General features: G+C 40.3%; 1 protein-coding gene across 2 annotated transcripts in view; it reads left to right on the top strand.

Annotated features, from left to right (window-relative positions):
- Window positions 1–12,298, top strand: part of ZC3H6 (zinc finger CCCH-type containing 6) — a 29,999-nt gene extending 17,701 nt beyond the window's left edge. Inside the window, exons 5-12 of one of the 2 annotated variants that reach the window (XM_072857619.1) lie at window positions 214–335; window positions 2,784–2,900; window positions 4,407–4,518; window positions 5,101–5,210; window positions 6,012–6,265; window positions 6,893–7,413; window positions 7,688–7,927; window positions 9,528–12,298. In XM_072857619.1, the coding sequence (XP_072713720.1) occupies window positions 214–335; window positions 2,784–2,900; window positions 4,407–4,518; window positions 5,101–5,210; window positions 6,012–6,265; window positions 6,893–7,413; window positions 7,688–7,927; window positions 9,528–11,029 (2,978 nt within the window). In that variant the 3' untranslated portion in view covers window positions 11,030–12,298. The remainder of the gene's footprint in view (window positions 1–213; window positions 336–2,783; window positions 2,901–4,406; window positions 4,519–5,100; window positions 5,211–6,011; window positions 6,266–6,892; window positions 7,414–7,687; window positions 7,928–9,527) is intronic. The other variant, XM_072857620.1, reaches the window with a different exon arrangement.
- The last annotated feature ends 1 nt before the right edge of the window (window position 12,299 follows it).

The raw sequence follows: 12,299 nt of genomic DNA on the forward strand, positions 1-12,299 counted from the left end.
TGAAGCACTTTTCAAAGAGCAGGCAGTTGCACAGAATTACAATTGGCTGGTGTAGTTGTACTTGCCAACTCGTGATTCAAGATAGTATTTAGGAATTCAGACTGCAAAAAGGTAGATATTTAGTTTGTTAGATTTGTCTGTATTCGATGTCACTAGCTAACCATTTTTCTTTACTTTCTGAGGTCATTTAAAGAGGTCACTGCTGTTTTTCAGGTATTTCTCAAAGAGGTAATAATTACAATATTGGTCGAGGGCGTGGAATGCAAAAGAAGCTGAAGCGTAAAGATCGTGGAAGGGGAAGAGGGGGCAATAAAGGATCTGATGGCTTTCATGAGGTACGTGGAATTAAAGCTGAATTGCTAATGTAGTAGTTTCAAATGCCTGGATGCTTTGCTTTAACGAAGAGTATTTAAAAATACGTATCTTTAAACTTTTTTCTCTTACCTAGAAAATTACTAGAATTTTCCAACACTTGATGTATGAATTATAACTTAAGCTAATACATAATTTTCTTGTTTTTCTTGGAAGTAAGAAAAACTGGCAGAAAGTGGTTTATGACCTTTGGTTTTGAATGATGCATGAACTTCAATGTTAACTGTAGCTGAAAAAAGATGTTTTGCTACTACCCGTTCACCTCAGATTTTTCAGCAAAGAAAATGGACAGCTTTTTCCAGTTTCCATCTGAATCATGAAGAATTCTCCTTCTCTTTCCATAGCTGTGACTGTGGAAATGGAAATACATGTGACCTTGGCTTTCATTTAGTAATTCTTTGCACAGGAATTAGAGAAACATAGTGTTCAGTATTGCCACGGTATTTGTAGATTTCTCACTCCAGTCTTAATTTAAATGAAAAAAATACAAAATCGATGATTAATGGATCAAATCCATCCATGGCTGAAATACATTATTTAAGCCAAATCATATTTAAGTCTGCATACTGCAACTAAAATGTCTGTGGTTCTCCTCCCTCCTGCACTCCAGAATGCACATGGCTGGCTTCTTGCTAATGTGGTGATGTGTAATTCAGCCATGTTAATTTTTCTCTGTGTGCTCCAGCTGGCCTAACTCTCTGGGGCTCCTGGGTGGTCCCGATCAGATTTTCCTTTCCCTGCCCTGCATGTGGTAGGGAAAAGGGCAGCTGTTTGATCTGTTAGGATGATGCCTCATTTCTAGGACTCCTCCTTCCTGTTGCTGTAGAGCATGCCCTGTCCTCCAGCGCTGTCTCCCAAGCCGTGGGGAAGGGTGGAGGCGAGGAGGCAGCTGCAGGCAGGTCCCAGCAGGGCTGGGAGGCAGAAAAGAAAAAGCTGGGCTCCTGGCTACAGCAAAATAATGAATTCTGCGGCACAGATGCTGAGCTGTGCGGTGTGGTGGGGTAACTGCCGAGACTTCCAAGCCGCACAGCGGCATCCCTGGGATTCTCGGGGACGCGGTGGGAGCGTTTCAACCTTCCTTGGGCCGTTGTTTCAAGTGCTTTGCGGTGTGGGGCGGTTGCTGGTTTGCAGTGCTCCCACAGAGACTTGGAGCATTGTGTTTATGTGATATTTGCGTTAGCCTTGAAGAGGATCGGGTATTAGATTCAAAGCTGCTTTGTCTGAAGCAGCTGAAATTTCTCTGGATTTAATGTGTTCAGAGTAGAAAATGGATCTTGACTGATCCAGGACTGGCATTTCTAGCTCACAGATTTCTGCTTCTCAATGTCAACAAAATCCACAAATCATTCTTAGTGTTAATGTTTTGTGACATTGCTTAATCTGCCGAGCAAAATGAGACCGGACATTTTGTATGTACTGCTGCTCGTGTGTGCTCATGATGCAGTGTGATGACTGTGGAGAACCACGTCCATTCTGTTTCAGAAGTTCCCACTCAGCAGTCAGATCCCTGCTCATTTTTGTGAACTTGAGAAATGGGAAGAGCCTGTTTCCCTCTATCACCAGATCAGTAGGCCACCACCTAGCACTGCAAAGACGACATTTGTTTCTGCCCTCTGTTGCAGTGTCATAGACAGCAGTTCATTAAAGGCCATCGACTTCCATGACTTCACTAGCTCTGCCAGGCCCCCTCAACACCTGACCCAGACTCTCTAGTTAGATGAGTTTACTGCAGTTTCTTTAGTTTATCTCAAGTGCAGATGCCACATGGGAATCAAATCATAAGAGGGAACAATTATTTGCCTCCCCAGGTACGTAATAATTCTTACGTGTTAGGTCATGATTGAATTGTGCTTCCTCTCTGCTTTGCCTCATGGTATAAGCAAACAGGTTATTTTTCTCCTAGTGGGAGAAAAAAGAAGATAGATAATCCGGAGATAACAATCATGTGAGAAGCACGTAGAGGGGAAGGATTGGCAAAGTATAGCCTTGTGGCTAAGGTGGTGGTCTGGAAGCCTGGGTGATTGCTCAACTCCTGGCTGTCTGCAGAGGTGCCCTTGATCAGAGGGTGGTTGGCACTGACTTAGTGGGTGCCCAGGAGTCAGCCCTGCTTTCCAGCATTGTCAGATGAAGTGTGAGATTCTCTGTCCATTCAGTGAAGTTATTTGTGTCTGCTATATTGTAAGAAGTTTCTGACTTGGTTGCATTTATAAAAAAAGACTCTGTATCAAAGCAGCTAAGAAAAAGTATGTGTATTTACCTTTACTTTGAGCTGTGGGTATAATAATTCTAAGAACTTAAATCATGGTGTAGTTAATCACATTTTGGGGTAACTAGTGCACCAAGTATGCTCTAATATTTTTGCAACTGTGCTTAATAAGTAAGCATCAGTAGGATGTTCATTTTTCTTACAGGACGGCAAACCAGTGAAGAAATGGGTTAATATGAGTCAGGAGTTCATAAATCAGCATACAGTGGAACACAAAGGCAAACAAATTTGTAAATATTTCCTTGAAGGGAGATGTATTAAGGTAATTATGCACTGTCTCTGTCGGTCGTCATCTTTGGTGTGAGGAAGGGGAGACGATGCTCTGTTCTTTTTTACTTCAGCTGATGCAAACGAAACTTGTATGTTGAAACTCAGTGTTTTGATTTCTAATGTTTTGCATGTTTATAGATGAATGCCAACAGAAGTACTTGTGGGAAAATATCCCCTTCTGTTACACATTATGAATTATTACAAATTCTATTAAAAATGATTGTGTTTGCTCTTAGTATATACAGTAAAAACATCTGTTATAGTATCATAAACTTACACTGACAATGTATCATATGTAAATATACAAATCTTACAAGTACGGAATCTGTAAATAGGCAGTGATTTCTGAATGTATTAGATTATCTCTCTTTTATGTGCTACTGCTAATTTTGAAACATTGAAGGAATTGCTTAATTATGCTAAATTATTTCTCTCTCCAAAGTAAAAAGTGGGGTTGTAGTAATAGTTCCCCTACCAAAGAATCATCTTCCTTCAGCCAGCAAGTGGAAGGCAGCAGAAAGAAGAGAATGCTATTCAGAGCAGTCAGCTGGCAAGCAAAAGCCCTAGCAAGACAGTCTCTTATTACATAAAAAAAATTGCTATTGCTTCATTTTGAAGCTTATGCTGCTGTGGAATTGAATCCTCTGATGTGAGACTAGTTCAGTCAGTTATAAAACACACTTAAGAAAAACTGCATGCTTCTCGAATAAGTGAGTGCGTCATTTATATTTGGTTCCTCTGTGTATTTAGAGATAGAATGTTTTCTGTTTCTTTTTGAAATGGTCAAAGTAAGGGTGAAAATTAGTATGGTTTTTTCCCAAACCAGGGGGGAATTGAAAACAATGCATTTGTTGCTGCCTTTATATATTTTAGTATGCCATGCTCAGTAAGATGAGCATTTGCTGCCACCTTCAGTTTTAAAACCAGTGGCTGACAGAACACTTAGTGTATTTTTCATGAAAATAAATACAAAAAGTATGCAAAAAAACCTCTCCAGCAAAGTAATCCTAATGTGTAACATGATATGGTTGATATAAACTTGATATTATTTGGACTCTGTTTTTCGTACATGGAAGAGTCTTAATACTTTGCTTGTTGGTCTTTTTTTAAGTTCTCTCAAAATCAGGTTTTCTGATCAAGCGCGTAATTGTTTATATGGAAAAGAATTTCAGTAAAGTGTTCATTTAAATGCCTTTTTAATGCAAATTGCTAGGTGGAGACAGAGAAGAGAACTGGTACTGTAAGGCCAGCTTGTTTTCTGTGACCACTGCGTGTATTCCTGATTGAATCCCGATTCAGGAATTCCTGACTCTCTATGGCCAGGCCCCCCTGTTCACAGTTTTTAGGGACATGCTTATAATGCAGTTCTGTGTTAGTAAAGATAAAAAGTTTAAATTCAGCTAAGGAGGATGTTTTTCTTTAATTATGAAACGGAATTACTCAGCAATTCAGATTGATAATGTTTTTTCTTGGTTTTTTTTTTTTAATTTATTTATAGGGAGAGCAGTGTAAATTTGATCATGATGCAGAGATTGAAAAGAAGAAGGAAATCTGCAAGTTCTACATACAGGGTTACTGCACCAAAGGAGAGAACTGCATTTATTTGCACAATATCCTTTAAAAAAAATACTTGAATTAAACTGAAAGTTTGTATTTACTCTTAATTGATGTAAGTGATCTTGAAGGGTAGCTATTTCTTTTCTTCAGAGACTGTACCAAAGACTATGTAGATTTACTACACGAAGATTCTTTTTCTGCTCAAATACTTAGGAGAAAATACATATAAAAGTATTGGTTTGTTTTCGGTTTTAAGGATTTTTAATGTTTTAAAAGATAAAACCCGTTGAAGTTAGATGCATTTGTCCACATACTTTTAAACCCCTGATCTGTTCTTGTTTGTTGTAAAGGACTTGTGTTTTATTCTGGAATTGAGACCTTCATCTTTTTAATCACAATTTTAGAATCAAGTCAAAAATAACGTTAAGGCCACAGTAATGTAATTATTAGTAGAATGTTAAGTGGAACTAGGAGGTAAGTTGGTTATTAGCTTTCAAAATTCTTAAGATACTGCTTTGGAAAGATTAAGTGCTGGTGAATAATTGAAGGACAGTTGACAGCTGAATTTCATAAACTTGCCAAAGAGTGCAAACTAGAAATCAGCTTTTGTTAGGAATCCTTAATACATTGCTTACATGAATTCCCTTGCAAGTTCTACCATACAGGAGCAAAATGCTACCAAGGAGATAAGTGCAAATTTTCTCATGCTCCCCTGACTGCAGAAACAAAAGAGCTGTTGGATAAGGTGAGCAATTCGTAGTCTGTAAACACAAGGTTTGTTGCTAGAAAGAATGGGGGGGAGGTTGCTAGAAACTTCCGTAGGATTCTCGGGCAGTGTGGTGCTAAACAGTAATGCTGTTAAGCTTCCCTGTTGCTCTTTAGCACAGTAAGTCTGTGCCCAGTTTCAGTACCAGGAATTCCCCTTGCCATCAGTTATTCACTTCTTTTTTAGCCATATCAGACTTGTTTATTTTCACACCTCAGGTTTCTGCCCATGAACTTTCTTTTGTGTCCCTTTCTGTGGAAATCTTCGTGTACTCTGTAACAAGAAGTGTGGCTTTAATGTTACCTGCCTTTACCTGCCTAGAAGTTAGATACCATCTGACTGACTTCGGCTCTCAGGGTGGAGAAAGGAATGAGGTGCCTCCTCTGAATGATTCATGAAATCTTGACCTTTGTGTTAAGTAGGATATTCGTGTCTCTCTCCAGTTACTGTACAACAGGCCTTAACAGAAAAGTGGCCTGAATTTAACACTAGAAACATTATGAATCTTAGAATAAGTCCTTCAATTCCTGTCGCTTAAAATTACTGTTTGAAGGAAATGGACTTGCGTGAAATTGTCCTTTCCTGGCTACAGAAGTAGTTTTCTTCCTGGCTGTGAATCCTGCAGAACAAGTAATAATAGATTTATAATTCATCTGAGTTTGGTGGCAATATATAGTAGTATTGTAGCAGGTAATTATACTTAAATGGAAAGTGCAAGACTAAACTGAATTGCACGTACTGCAAAATTAATGAATTGTTTGTTACATTGCTTCATTCTAGGTTTTGAATACTGAGGAGGAACCACAAAATGAAGATGAGAAAGAACTGGAGGAACTCAGAAAGCGTGGCATAGTTCCTCTCCCTAAGCCACCACCAGGTGTTGGACTTCTGCCAACCCCGCCAGAGCAATACCCGTTTTCTGAGTCTGATATAGAAAATTATCAAGATCCTTCAGGAGACTATAAGAAAATCCCATCTCTCTTTGAAATAGTTGTGAAGCCCACTGTGGATTTAGCACACAAAATTGGAAAAAAGTAGGTTTTAGAATTTTGTGTAGAACTCTCCTGAAAACATGGCTGCATAAATATTTAAACAATTCTCTTTGTTTCTGTCAGAAGTATATACTTCTGAGTATATTGCTAAGTTAATGATCTGCCAAATATTGTCTATCATAATTATTTACTCATTTAATGCTTTCCGTAGAAGAGAGCTTACTGAGCCTTGACCTTCCAGAAAGTCACTCCGATGGTTGTTTTGGCTCTGTGCCTGCCTTGCCTATCTCCATTTGCAGGTTGAGCAAAGTTCATTCTCTTCTAAACTCTTTTTATAGTTAGCTTTTTCTTGACCGAAGCCAATCGACACTCCTGACTGTTGGAGACTGTTGGCCTTGGGATGTTTAAAACTCTTGGTTGCAGCAAATGTCCGGTTCTGCACGGGCTAATATTGAAAAAATGTTCAACTTCCAGACAAACTCTGTCATGTGTAATGTATATAGTTGCTCTCTTTGAAAATTATTTTGCTTGTTTCAGATTTTTATCCAACTTAAGATCAACTAAGTACGAACAGAAATCTGTAAGAGCGAGGAGAGGGAGGAGATAGCTAATAGCCTGTTGATCTTTGTGGGTGCAAAATTTGATTCACTAATTTTCTTTTGCCTACAGGCCACCGACCTTCTATAACAGCGCATCACCACCAAGACCACCGTTTCAGGGAAATGACCCACATTCTCAGCATATGTATAATCCAGGTTCAAGTCCAGGGCCAGGACCCGGCATGTCACAAGGACATAACGGGCCGCCAATGCACCCAGGTTCTCCTGGACATCATCCGTGCGCAGGGCCTCAAGGCCCAGGAATGCCACAGAGTCCTCCTATGCAGGGTGTTCCACCAGGCTTTCTCGGACCACAGAACCAGACTGGTATGCCTATGCAAGGACAGCAAGGTGGTCCGCCTCTCACGCCACCGGGTCTCGGTGGATCTTACAATGCCCCAGGAGTTCAAGGACATATGGTGAATATGCCGAGAGAGAATCATTGTCCTCCGGGGCCACAATACCAGCAGATGCCTGGTGAACGGCAGCCGAATATGAATTACGAGCCTATTCAGAACCCAGCTGATTTCTATGACAATTACTATTCTCATCAAGCCGTACATAACTTCCAGCCAGCTAATAACTCTGGTGGTAAGGACATTTAAAAATTGTTGTTCCTTGATACGATGCTTTGCAGTTGTGCGGTATTAAAACATCACGGCTCCAAAGCTGAGCAGCTGAAAGAATTTTGGGTAGAAAGCCAAACCTCCTGGAATGTCTTCAGTGTATAGGCTTTTTCAGCTGATGCGTTCCAGTCGTGTAATATAAGTCACACTAGTTTTGCTTGATTGTGTTTTATGTTTTATCTCCTCTGCTGTAAAAGCTTATATAGGTTAGCTGCTAACTTACTTTTTTTGTACTGCAGATGGAACATGGCATGGAGAATTTACAGATCACCAGGCTCACCTCATGGCTCAAGAGTCGCATCAAGGTGGAAGCGAGTCAGACTGCATGAGTAGCCATATGGGCCATAAACCAGCCATTAATGTACCCGATTTTCTTCCAGCAATGCAGAAGGCCCTTTATGTAAGACTTAGTCAAAAGCATCAAAGAGATGGAGACTCTGTCAGCAGCCAGGGCCAGAGGGCAATGAGCAAAGATGAAGGTAAAGATAATTTTGTTAGAGTTCTAAACATGCTTATTGACCACCTATTAGCTTGGAACACATCTGTTGACTTGGATTTTCATCATGTTACCATTGACAATTATTGTGAATACCAACTCAAGTACCAACTCAAATAATATTTTCGTCTGAATATACTTGCTTTCCTTCCCAGCTTGTTCCAGCATTTTAGTATACGCTTCGTTGCTGCATTCCAGTTTCAAGTAGAAAGATCTGTGGATAATTTTTGGATATAGTTTGTACTTTTAAAAGGTTCTGTTGTTGATAACTTCTTAAAACCCCGGATTGAAACAGAAAGGTTATTATTTCTAACTGCCAGTACTGCAAGTGCATCTTAGATTCTGTTCATTCAGTTGTGCCTCTTGATCTTTTTTGCATATTCTGTTTCTCTAGAGGAGTATTTTTTCCTCTGTGATATCTGAAATTTGCAGTGTTTAATCTGAGTGTCTCTGCCGTAACCTGGACAATGGAGAGCAGTAAGCCTGCAGATCAGATTCAGCCACACAGAGTATGTTTGTCCCTTGGCCTCCTCCCTGCTGCACCCTTTTCTGAGGCTGCTAAGTTACGTGACCAGAAATGCATCTTCTGTCTGACCAAAAGGCAGTGGCTGTATCAAATGGTTTTGAGGATATTGCCAATATAACTCCGATCAAATGATGAGAGAGATCTGGAAATGCAGCCCTTCAGGCTACATACAAAACCAGAGCGACCTACAGTAATCTACTCTGAAGTGAAGACTTCTCACCAGTGCTTTAGAGTGACTGGTCCTCCTGTCTAGAGGGCTTTTGGAAAGCACTAGAATGGAAAAATGTTCCTGCCTCCAACAACATGTCGCTCCCTGTTGTTGAATATTTGTGTGGTACAAGAAGCGTTGAGGAAATGTGCGTTATTATGCATTAGATAGTGGTGATGGTGGTGGGTTTTGCCTTCGTTTCTTGTTTTATTGAGCCAGAATAAACCACTAGTCTCCTTCAGTGAGTAGGCAAGTTTAGGATGTGGACCTGAGCACAAGCTGTGTTGATAAGGCTTTCCAGTAAATTGCAGAAGGTAGTTGAGAATTTATCCTTTAAAATTAAATAGGCGTATTTCTTCCCTTCCTGAATATTGACCTCTCCCCAAAACCTTGTGATCGGGTTGTAATAAGGCAGCAAATTCCGCATTTGTAATTTATCTGTTTCTAAGACTACTGTAAGGTGCCATTTTACTTTTCGTTCTACCATCCTACAGCAAAGGTCATTTTCATCAAGACTCAGATTTTAAATGTTTTTTTTACTGGTACTGGTAGAAATAGTTGCTTGAAAGTAGGTTATTTTCCCAGATTAATATTGACAGAGAGATACGTAGACAGAATGCAGCAGAGTTTGGAGTATCTCAACTAGCTACAGGGTTTTTTTGTTATGTCAGTTCTTCATTGAAATTGATTTTTGTCATTTTAGGTTACGGTTGTTATAATACAGGGAGTGATGATTTAATATCAGGTCTTTTCAGTTTGATTTTACTGAGAAGTTACCCTTTATATGAATAAACGTATTGTATTCCCTAGTGATTGTTTGCTTGAATAATCTTTTTTTTTTTTTTTAAGATGACAATGTCAACTGGTATTCCAGTAGTGAAGAGGAAGAGGGGAGCAGTGTTAAATCCATACTAAAAACCTTAAAGAAACAAAGCGAAAATTTTAGGAATCGGCAACAACATTCCACAGAGCAGCACATGCTTGGTATTCCTACCGATCCGAGGCTGGCAAAAGAAAAAGGAGCAGGGCCTCAGGCTGCTGACCCGAGACTTCGGGCCTCTCCAAGGTCCAACCCCAGAAAGCCTTCAGAATCCGCGTCCTTGGACCCACGGCTTGTACGAGATCCCAGGATGCACAAGGTCAGTGAGGGTGGTCATGCCAGCTCGTCCCTTGGGGGAGCAAAGCTAGATTTACACCATGCGCACACTGGAGTTAAAGTCAAGCAAAAAGGGATGGATGATGATGAAGAGGACTCAGAAAGAGAACTGAGAGAACGAGCTTTTCTGATACCGTTGGAACCTTTGCCTGGTGTAACGTTAAGGGATCCCCGATCTCAGCTTCGGCAGTTCAGCCACATTAAAATGGACGTTACCCTGATGAAACCAAACTTTGCTAAGCATATTGTATGGGCACCCGAAGACTTGCTCCCAATACCTTTGCCTAAGCCTGACCCCGTCTCTTCAATCAATTTACCTCTTCCTCCACTCATTGCTGACCAGAGACTTAATAAACTGCGGAATTTGAAAAACGATCCCCATCCAAATGCAATGCCAGCTGACCCGCGACTAGCTGCAAAGGCAAAAAACAACTTAACGGGCAGGAGCGGCTATTTGGATCCCTCTGCAGATTCGCATGCCAGTAGCTCAAGCAAATTAGGAGATCCTCGCTTACAAAAAAATGTCGATCCCAGACTCCACAGACTGTCGAGTGCAGATACGCATCACGGAGTCGCAAAGGATTCGCACCCTCCGAAGTTTGACCCCCGCCTCGCCAGATCTGCTGCTGGCTCATCGCAGCCCTCGGAAGCTGCGACTGCTAAACCTGACCCAGATGCGCTGCCTCCGTACGCGCCCAAATTATCATCGAGTGGTGTTAGGCTGGGAACTCCAGGCTCGATACTGAGCGGTATTAGTTTGTATGATCCGAGAGATCACAGCTCATCATTGGACACAGCTCCAGCTGGTTCAGGAGAGAACGGAGAGAACCAGAAAAAAAGTATTTTGAAAAATTCTGGTAAAAATGAACCCAGTCTCTCAGAAGATACATCGCTGCCGAAGGCTGCCTCGAACGTGGAAAAAAATACAGAAGGATCAGCAGAAGCTACTTCAGATAAAGCAAATAGCACCAGTAAATCTCAGGCTAAACACTCCAGCGCTGCACCTGCGGTGCATAATCTTCCTATCCAAGCTTTATCAGGATTAATCAGACCGCAGTACAGCGACCCAAGGCAGGTTAGACAGCCTGGACAGGTAACTCAAACGCAGGATAGTGACCCGAATGGGGAATCAGATGATAAGTCGTTAAAAGATGTTTTCAAGACTTTCGATCCAACTGCTTCACCGTTTTGTTAGCAATTGATTTTAAGTCTTTTTACTGTTGTGAATATTGCAGTTTTCTGCTGTTTTGTAACTGGTTTACCTCTTTGCTTTATTTATTTTTAAATTATAATTATCAACACTTTTCAGCTGCTAATCTCAGAACCACATGCAGTTATACAGTATGCTATAGTGTTTGCAAAGCTGTGGTATTTTCTATATAATACTTTTCCAATTTCAGGGAGACTAATAATTGACATGTAGAAAACCCCCCATGTATCGTGTTAGAGCTGATAAAAGCACTTTCATTGTAAATAAGTCATTAAGAAAGTCCGAAGACCTGTATATGTGTGAGCTGTCTCTTTCATAAACAACATTTAGATATGATTGCCACATTTGTATGATTGTATAGATACAAGCAATATTATGTACATTACTGTGAGAGACACTGTTTGACAAGGATTGTCTGACGCATCAAGCCAAACCTACTAACTGATTTAAAACCTACGTAAATGATTTAAAAGGAAAATGTTGATCGTCCTTTTCAGATCAGTTGATGTAAGACATTGACAGTTTTTATTCATGCAGTCAATATTCTTAGTGTAAAAGAGACCTATATCGCATATTGAGGATTAAAAATGTCATATCTTTTAAAAGTATTTTATTCTATGCTGTATATAGAAGAAATTGTGAAGTACATAACTAGAAGAAAGTTACTGTTAAAAGTGGAGAATACCTAAGTTGTCTAATACAGAAAAGGTTTTTATTTAATTTTTTCACGCATACACAATTCTGATTAGTGCTATAAGTTACATTGTGGTGTTCATGTATTTCAATGTATTTTTGTATTCAGCTGCTTAATTTGTATTGCTTTTTTTGTATTGATGTAACTGCAGTACTTGTATTCATGGTGTCTTTATGACATTTTTAACAAAAAAATTAAAAAGGGTACAGTTAAAGTCTGGTAACGACTGTGATGTTGACATGTTGGCAGCTAGTTCAGCGCTGGGGAAAGAGCAGTGGGGGTGTCCGCAGGATGAAGGTGACTAAAACTGGTTTTAGGACAGCCGCTGCACCGCTTTACAGCCAGACGGTAGTGGGTTTTTAAGCTAACCTTGTACTGAATCCGAATGGAGTTAGCTTGCTGCGTGGTTCCAAGATCAGACTGCTGGGCTGGAGAGAGTCGTCATTGTTCTCTTGCTACAATTATCAGCATCGCTATGAGAAATGTCATGCATGTTCTTTTAATTTCTGAAGATGTTGCATGCCGAGAGCACAACTGTCCTCAAAGCCTCTCTTGTTTTGC

The sequence above is a fragment of the Ciconia boyciana genome, chromosome 3, assembly GCF_034638445.1.
Source record: "Ciconia boyciana chromosome 3, ASM3463844v1, whole genome shotgun sequence".
NCBI lineage: Eukaryota > Metazoa > Chordata > Aves > Ciconiiformes > Ciconiidae > Ciconia > Ciconia boyciana.